The 9,142-nt window shown below is 54.9% G+C and overlaps 1 protein-coding gene across 3 annotated transcripts in view; it reads right to left on the bottom strand.

Moving 5' to 3' along the window:
* Positions 1-1,690: 1,690 nt before the first annotated feature.
* WWP2 (WW domain containing E3 ubiquitin protein ligase 2) overlaps positions 1,691-9,142 on the bottom strand; it is a 178,718-nt gene continuing 171,266 nt past the window's right edge. For all 3 annotated transcript variants that reach the window (XM_054452729.2, XM_054452730.2, XM_063654488.1), the window contains 7 exons: positions 7,394-7,527; positions 6,928-7,068; positions 6,140-6,260; positions 5,717-5,821; positions 4,275-4,371; positions 3,985-4,057; positions 1,691-3,557 (listed from right to left, as the gene is read on the bottom strand). In XM_054452729.2, the coding sequence (XP_054308704.1) occupies positions 3,458-3,557; positions 3,985-4,057; positions 4,275-4,371; positions 5,717-5,821; positions 6,140-6,260; positions 6,928-7,068; positions 7,394-7,527 (771 nt within the window). In that variant the 3' untranslated portion in view covers positions 1,691-3,457. The remainder of the gene's footprint in view (positions 3,558-3,984; positions 4,058-4,274; positions 4,372-5,716; positions 5,822-6,139; positions 6,261-6,927; positions 7,069-7,393; positions 7,528-9,142) is intronic.

Below are 9,142 nucleotides of genomic sequence, written 5' to 3'. Positions count from 1 at the left end.
AAGAGGAATGCGGGGTCAGAGTTTCCATTTTGCAAGATGAAAAGAGTTCTGGAGATGGATGGTGGTGATGGATACACAACATTATGAATGCATTTAATGCCACTGAATTGTGCACTTAAAAATGATTAAGATAGCAATTTGTATATTATGTGTATTTTACCACAATAAAAAACAAAACAAAAACAGCCAGGTGCACGGTGGCTCATGCCTGTAATCCCAGCACTTTGGGAAGCCGAGGCAGGAAGATCACCTGAGGTCAGTAGTTTGAGATCAGCCTGGCCAACATGGCGAAACCCTATGTCTACTAAAAATCCCCAAAGTGCTGGGATTACAGATGTGAGCCACCACACTTGGCCCCACTAGGATTTTTAAAGTATATCTGGAAAGATCCAAAAGAAGCAGCAGCAATGGTTGCCTCCGGGAAGGCATCAGGGTGGCCGAGGGACAGAAGAGTAAGTAAGGGAGGCCTTACACAGCAGCTCCTTTGCATCTTTCAACTGAACCTTCACCAAATTTTTAAATAAAAATAAAGGTGCATGATCAACAATCAAACTTCTAGGACCGTCCCCTAGCAGAAGAGCAGAAGCAGCAGCAGCAGCACACAGACCTGCCCAAGGGTGTTTCCCGGAGCTCCACAGCCACCAGCAAATTGTGGGACACAACTGCCACCCCCTTTAGGAAGGAGGTGAGCATATTACAGAACTGCAATCATACAGAATGTCACACAGTGGCTAAAGAATTAAGCAGTGTCTACTTCGACGAACATGGAAAGGGGTCCATAACATCTCATTTAATGAAAAAAGTGAGTTGCGCAGTGTGTACAATATTCCATTTTTGGTATATTTAAAAATCGTATGTGTAAACAATTTGCCCACCCACACAGAAGCATCTGGAAATACCACCGCCAATTGTGAACAGTAGGTCCCTCTGGGGACAAGGGTTGGGGGAACAATTTCCACTGGGGCATGTCTTATTGAATTTATCATGAGACATCTGGACCTTTTCCAGTAATTTTGTCCAAGTACAGCCTTGGCCTGTTGCCTAAAAATAAGGTTTTGGAGCTGGAGGCAGTGAGTCCAGCTGACGAACCCAGGAGGGAGCTCGCTCTGAACACGTCTGCCCCACTGAGCATCGGAGGCACAGTCAGGGCCCTGCTTGGTCCATGACAAAGTCACTTCCTTGTCAAATGCATCAAGACCCGTCAGCATGGTGATCTGTCAAAAACAAAAAAAAGTGGGTGGCAAGCCCTTACATGACCCTGAGGTCAAGATCACAGAGTCCCTCGACCGTCGTGGAACTTGTGAAACCTGAGTATTTCCCAAATGAATGACTGCCTAGAACACTCTCCCTGCAAGCCAGTTTCGGAAGCCTACCCAATCTGTAGCTGTTATTGTTCTGCACCCCACAGCAACTGCTTGGAGACCCCCGGGTCCAGCAGGCGGAGGCAGAGGGTGCCAAAAGGGTACAGTGAGGCGGCCGACCAAGGGCTGAAGCCGGTGATCCCTGGGCCAGGACTCAGCTGCCAAGCCCAGAAGTGGGGGGCTGCCTCGGTCCATGACACACATGCTTCTCAAAACCAGTGAGGTCAGGAAATTTCCACCCCTATCCAGGCCTGGAGAGTCTGTGAGGCCCGGAGTCCTCTTGACTGGAGGACTGTGCGTTTGTAAACATCCACACCAACACCACCCACAGCTGCTGATTGTTTATTGCACAAGAAACTGGCAATATCGAGGCAAGGGGCAGGCATTACAAAACAATCTGGTGACCAGCCCATGGCTAGCAAAGGGCATTCCGTACAGACACTTCAGTTATATACACGTACACACACACACGCACGAACACACATGAACACCCGTGAGCCTGATGCTTCCAAACCTCACCAGCAGCTTGCACCCTGACCCACCCTGGAGCGGCTTCCGTGGTAACGTGCCGCAGGGAAGTACAGCAAATGACTGAAAGGGATAGAAGAGGTTGCGCTGTGGCAAGCTAAGCCACTCAAATCAGCACACACGACAGAGGCAGACACAGGCTCCACCTCCCGGGCCGGGGGAAGGTCGAGAATCTGGGAGCATGGAGACTGTGCTTGGAAGGCACCCGGGACCAGTCCAAGGGGCTGCCTGGGGTCCTAGAATCCTGGGGGCCCGGGCCGGGAGTCTGCCATGACTACTGCCCCAGCATCCCGGTGGGGCATGGTCACCTATGAAGATTCCAATTATGGCAGAGTCCCCGTGTTGGAGGCTGACGGGAACTGCAGAAATCAGATTGGGCTATGCAGCAGCTCAGGGCCTTATCTGTGTGCAGATAAAGCCTCACACCTATGCAGAATGAACACTTTCCGCTGGCCGGGCTGCACTCCATTCTGAACAGGGGACCAACAGGCCCACCTGGAGCTCCAGGGGCTGGCAGGGGAGCTCCACAGCCAGACCCCTGTATCCCGCCACTGGGGACTGCCTGGGGGACCCTATCTAGCAAAGGGATTTCTTCTCTATTGAAGGCAGCAAGGCTAGGAGTGGCGCTCGGGACCTCAACCCCTCCCATTCTGCCAGGCTTGGGAACGAGGTCCCTGCCAGGCTGTGCCGCCGGGTCAGGCCCGCCTGAGCTCACGGAACTGCCAGGTGGGTTCCTGAGAGGCGTGGCTGTTTGGGAAACTCTTGGACCCAAAGGCCTGGGTCCCTCAAGGTCTCAGAACACCTGGGGTGCCAGCTCCTGGACAGAAAGTGACAGCAGCGTAACAAAAAAAACTGCAACCCTACAACACAACCGCTTCAAGTTTATAAATGGACAAAGAAAGTCTGAGGGAGTTTGCTGTTTTTGTCCCATGGATACCCAGGCAGCTTAGACAAACCTTCATTTGCTGAGAATGAATTAACTGGCCGGCATGTGTCCTGCGACTCAGCCTCCACCGCTGGCGCCTGCTAGGGAGGCAGGCAGAGATGGCCTCGCCCCAGGGCCCTCTCCCTCAGACCTTCACTTCATCTCGATCATCAGAGAGGCTCAATTACAGGCAGAACCTCCTTTGCTGGCAAAGACCCTTGGCTCTCTCAGTCCAGAACAGCCACCCTCAGTGGCCAGTCTCCTCGCCAAACTAGTCCGGGAGGTCTCCGGCCTCTGCGGCAGCCCCTGGGGATGCAACACCTTCCCTTGCACACTCACACACACCCAGGGTGGGGTCTAGGGGACAGGGGAGAGTTTTGCAGAGAGGGTCAGCCCTCTGGAACTTTGCAAAGGTGGGGCCAAAGGCAACTAGGGGGCTTTATTCCAGACTGCCATCCGCGGGTGGGGGGAACTGCAGGGCCTCCTGGGATCAGGCTCTTCTGCCAGCAGCGAGATGACAGTGTGGTCCCACACAGGGCCACATCCACGGGGGCCTCCCAAGGACTGCGGGGCCAGTGGCCTCTCAGGCAGGGAGGACTCAGGACTACGTGTGCGCTGGGGGGCGTGGGAGGGGCGGCCTCGGTTACTCCTGTCCAAAGCCCTCGGTCTCCTCAATGGCATATAGCAGCTTCTCTCTCAGCTGTTCGTAGCTCTTGTAGGGTGGAAGATCCAGACGGTTGAAGCTATCGAGAGCGGGGAAGCACGACAGTCAGCCACAGGAGGCCAGGGCTCTGAGAGCCCCACCATGCCTGCCTGCAGCAGGGCCACAGGGCTTGCACCACACTGGCTAGGGCTCAGGGGTTGCCAGTCAGGCCTTCACATTGCAGGTGCCTGGACCATGGGGTGTTAAGGGAGGGGACAGAACAGCTGGAAATTGGTTGTGGGGGACACTTAGGGCAGTAGCTCTTGGACTACTGGAACAGAAGTGCTTCATATGTAAAACCCGGTAGATCAGATGCCCATCACAGCCCCATCTCTCCAACCCAGCACCCCAGGGCCACGCAAAAGCTGCCAGACTCGAGGCTATGAAGCTGCTACACCCACTGGGCTGTCCCAGGAGCTCATCAGGTCTGAGGCCCCCCGACCTCCCACTAAAACCAGCAGGCTCACCAGGTGTGGCTTCTGGGCAGCCAGGTTTCCTTGCCAACTTTGTCAATGCAAAACTTCTGTGGTCCGTTGCTACCTGTGATCCAAGGTAAAACACACCGATGTCAACAGAGACGTCCCTTCCCAAAGCAGGACCCTCCGGCTCCACCCACAGATGGGCTTGGCCCCAGGACGCAGAGGCCACAGCTCTTCTCCATCCCACTGATGTGCTTCCAGGAAGAGACTAGGTTTCCCCCTGCCTCTGAGCTGTCCTCACTGCCAGCCAGGACGCCAGAGGGCGAGAGAAAACGTACCGATGAGTTCGGCAAATCCCCCGACGGGCAGGCGGCAGGTACCGGTGACAAACTGCAGCAGCCGGATCCTCTTCTCGTTGTCCATCTCCTTCACTACCTGGAAGTCCACAAGTCAAGGCACAGTCAGGCAACCCACGGGGCCCAGTACTTTGATCGAACGTGGAGCTCTCCATCTCAGCGGGGCCCGTTTTTGGGGCTGAGAACACAAAGCCAGGTTGGCCAGATGACAGCCTCCAACCTGAGAAACCCCAGAAGTGCTTTCGCTAAGAGGCTGTGTTTGCATAAGATTCCCACCAGTCCATGGGACATCTCTGGGTCTCAAGGACATCTCGTGCTGGGTATTCTCTTCCCATCCACGTTCTGTTTTTAAAGATGACTAAATATGGGAGTGACTGCTTAATGGGTATAAGGTTTTTGGGGAGATGAAACGTTCCAGAATTAGATAGTGGTGCCAGGTGCACAACACTGTGAATGTACTGGAAGGCACTGCTCTGTCGCCCAGGCTGGAGTGCAGCAGCACGGTCTTGGCTCACTGCAGTCTCCACCTCCCAGGTTCAAGTGATTCTCATGCATCAGCTTCCCGAGTAGCTGGGATTACAGGTGTCCGCCACCACGCCTGGCTAATTTTTTATATTTTTGGTAGAGAGAGGGTTTCACTATTTTGGCCAGGCTGGTCTTGAACTCCCGACCTCAAGTGGTCCGCCCACCTCGGCCTGGGTGGGAAGCCAAGGAACCCAAAGTGGAAAGCCACTGAATTGTGTATCTTGAAAACTTAAATGGGTTGGGCACAGTGGCTCACGCCTGTAATCCCAGCACTTTGGGAGGGTGAGATGGAAGGACTGCTTGAGCCCAGGAGTTCAGGACCAGGCTGGGCACCATAGCAAGACCCTGTCTCTATTGAAAAAAAAAAAAAATTTAATAGTTAATTGTATGTTATACAAACTTCACCTCCACAAAAAATTTGTATACATACATATGCACACAGACATGTACTAAGAATATCTGTAATCATTATTTTTTTTGTATGCTATACTTCATAACGACAACAACAAAACCCATACATATAAAAGAATCAACACATTAATTATACATAGGATGACAGCTCTTTCTGTTTTCTGGAGCCAAGCCCCTGCCTTCCTGTTCCATCTGGCTGGCAGGGGACCTCTCAACCAGTGGCAGCTGCTGTCTGCCTGCAGGTCTGTCCCTGCATACCAGCTGGCCCAAGGCTGACCACTGATGACCTCCCATCACATCCACTGGCCACCACTCAGCTGGAACTGTCCCCGTTCATCCCAAGGCTGGTCTATCGTCTCCTTTTGCAAGTTGTGGGAGGCAAGGACAGGGTCAAAGCTGAAGGTCCTTGCGCGTGAGGTCTCCCCAGGACCCGTTTCCTTTGGCTGATGGCCCAAATGTCCCTGCCAAGGCCTGGGCCCGGGACCCACCTGCCAGAACCACTGGATCTGCTTGCTGTTCTTGGTGTAGTGCCGGTAGATGGTGCTCTTCTGCCAGTCGCTCATGTCTATCTCCTGCATGCCGCACAGCATCAGCTGGGGAGAGGCAGCAGTCAGCATCCCCGGCAGGCCCCTCCCCGCGCATCGTCCACTCGCTAGCACTCGACATTACCCCAAACATGTTCAACTAGCTATTTTTGGTGTCAGCGTTAATAATATGGTTAATATAAGTCCCTGTTTTCTTGAAACAAGTGTCTGGGGAAGGGTGGGTCCTGAGATCCCAAATCAAACCCATCTGCCTTGCCGAAGTGGGAGTTTTATTGCTGAGTGTCCGTGGGTACACAGTGAGCGTATCACAGAGCAGGATCGCCCCAGAGGCAGGGGCTCAGGGTCCCAGCAACCTCAGACACTCACCTCCAGCTCTTTCTCGTCAAAGTAGCGCAGCCACTCCAGCGGGGCCACCTCGTTGAAGCCATCCAGGAAGGCTTTGGTCTGCTCTTCCACGCCTCGGGTGAAACGCCAGTCAGTCAGCAGCCTGAGACCAAAGACCAGCCATGGGTGGAGCCTGAGACCCACTGCTCAGGGGCGGCTCCCGGCCAGGCCGCGTGGCCATTACCACGCAGGACCACCAGATCAGCAGAACCCACTTCGCACACCCAGACCCAGCCTGCTGGAGGACCTAGAGTGTGACCCTGAAAACCTCACAGTGACCTGCAGACACCGGAGTCTTTGAAATCATCCTCACTACCACCTCCTCCTGCTCCTGCCCCCAGCGCCGACTGAACCTCAGACGTATGGAAGCGTGAAGATAAAAAGACTAAAGCAAGAGGCCTGAGGAACAGGCACGGAGAACGGGCACACGTGAGACAGTGGGTCTAGGCACACGGGCCACAGAGATCCTTTCGGCCTGGAGAAAGATGTAGATGTCTAAGCTTGATGCCACTTCAAAGAAATTCCACGCTGCAGGCTTGAAGTCTCCCCCGTGGCGAAAAAGTGCAGCTGGGAGTCGGTAACTAAGGACCTCAGCTCTGGTTCCCCCAGCTCGCGCCATCACATGACCGCCCACCAGCAGCCACCATCAAGGCAGATGCAAATGGCATCCACAGTGACCGATGGGCCACAGGTGGGGGCCCATCTTTCTCTGCAACCCACTAGATCTCCACACCACCCCTGGAGCGGAGCCCCCGGCGCCTGAGACTCACATGATGTACTCTTCCTTGTTCTCCTCCGTGACCCGGATGCTCTCGCCGCCCTCCTTCAGCTCGTGGGTCGTCACCTTGCCCAGGATCTCCATGTCCTGGATGAAGTACAGCTCCAGGCCACATTCTTCCAGGTTGTTCTCTCTGGGGGCACAGGAGACCAAGTGGGGAGATGTCTACCATGGCAGGGTCTTTCCTGGATCCTGCTCTGTTGCCCGTGGGACACCAAGGGCCCACAGGTGGCCTAGAATCCTGAACAGTGACAGGGGACAGCTCCTTGACTCAAGGAGAAGGTTCTAGAACTGTCCCCAGGGGACCCAGAGGACATTCCTCTCCACAAGCTCTTATAGAGGCTGGACAAGAGCTCAGGGGCCACACTGGCAGACAAAATAAAGGCCATCAATACCTGCTCCCTGCCCAGAGACGTCCCTCCTATCAGCGCGGTGGGGCGAGGGGGGAGGGAACTCACTTGATCCAGACAATGGAGTTGTAGAACTCGGGGTCAATGGACTCCAGGTCTTTCAGGGTTGGTCTCTTGTTGAGCATCCGCTTGTAGAAAGGGAGGGTGAAGCCCGTGTCGATGAACTTTCCATGGTACAGTGCCTGGGAAGGAAGAGGCACAGCACAGAGGTTTGGCCTTCCCTGGGCACTGCCAAGACCGGCTCTCGGATGCTCGGTATCAAACTCTGCTACCGCTACCTGCCTTCCTTTCCTGACAGAACTACAGCAGCAGCTGCCTCGGACGCAGCGGGAGGGCCTCAGGAGTAAACAACACCTTTGTCCTGATTTGTACCTACCGAGAGACTCCCACCCTGCCTGCAGACTGCAGGGACTGGGCAGAGCCAGCCGGCACGGGAACCCACGTCCGGGCCCGCATCTGCCCCGCACACTGGCCGGCTGGCTCCTGGCCTAGCAAGGGTCTGCCCCACGCTCACAGAAAAGGCTTGCTCAGAACAGCTCCAGGTGGCAGCCCTGACTCACTGGCACTCAGGGTGGGTGGCAAAGGCAGCCAAAAATAATGCAGACACCGCTGACAGCGAGAGCTGGCGGCCAATGGTGAGTAATAGTCTAGGGTTTTACCAGTCTGTCCTGTTGGCTGCTGGGCCAGGCGGGTCTCTAGACCTGGGAAGAATGTGCCCATTTCCAGAGCCCAGCACCTTGGCCAAGAACTCCCCGATGATGGGAAGGGCCATATTTAGTCACAGGCTCTTGGGGCGCTTGGGTCCTCCTAAGAGGGAAGCCGGGTGGGACACTCAGGAAGGCAGGGGAAGAAGCGAAGGAAAGTGAGAATTGAAACATCTCCAGCTATGAGTGTGGCTCCCGCGCTGTGCCTCCCACGGGCTCCGCTTCTCAATCTGGGTTCTCCACGCTCCCAGGACCCTCAACAGGGGGCATGTGGCAAGACCTCCCTTTCCATATTCACATTGTGTCCCTCTTTCCAGTTAAATACAGACGCTGGGACGCCCCTCCCCAGAACTGGCTCACTTTCTGACAGATGTCCCTACGCCCTGCACCAGCCAGTCTACTGTTCACCAGGAGGCAGTGTGGCGTGAACAGCAGCCCCCATGGACTGGTGCGCCCTCTCTGGGCTCTACCCTTCGCCCCACAGAGCTCGTAACCTAAAAATGCAAAAAGCTGGAGATAGTTCTGGAGAAACCAGAGCTTTCTCAGTGGCTGCCCTGTAGGTAATGAAGAGTTTCCATGTTGCTTTGTATAGGACTTGTCAAGAGGAGGCCCAGGGTCTCTGGACCACAGACTTTAGGGTTTTGTTCTACGCTAGTGTTGATTCCAAATGCCCTTCCAGAAGGCTTAGTGTCTCAGTGGGACATTCCCAAATGCCGTGACAGTGTCACCTCCCAGAGACAGGCAGCAGGTGGGCAGCTATGGTTTCACTTGGCCCTGTCATCCCAAGGCCCTCAACAGAGCACATATTTAATGTTCAGTTAAGTCTGTGGCCCAGAGACCCTGGGTCCCCTCTTGACAAGTCCTATACAAAGCAACATGGAAACTCTTCACTACCTACAGGGCAGCCACTGAGAAAGCTCTGGTTTCTCCAGAACTCTCTCTAGCTTTTTGCATTTTTAGGTTACGAGCTCTATGGGGGCAAAGGGTGGAGCCCCGAGAGGGTGAGCCAGTCCACAGGGGCTGCTGTTCACGCCACGCTGCCTCCTGGTGAACAGGCCCAGGGCCTCCTCCAATGCTGCCCCTTCCTGCAGGT

The sequence above is a fragment of the Pongo pygmaeus genome, chromosome 18 (assembly GCF_028885625.2).
Source record: "Pongo pygmaeus isolate AG05252 chromosome 18, NHGRI_mPonPyg2-v2.0_pri, whole genome shotgun sequence".
NCBI lineage: Eukaryota > Metazoa > Chordata > Mammalia > Primates > Hominidae > Pongo > Pongo pygmaeus.
Note: the sequence above shows the minus strand (reverse complement) of the source record. Positions and strands in the feature narration are given on the sequence as shown.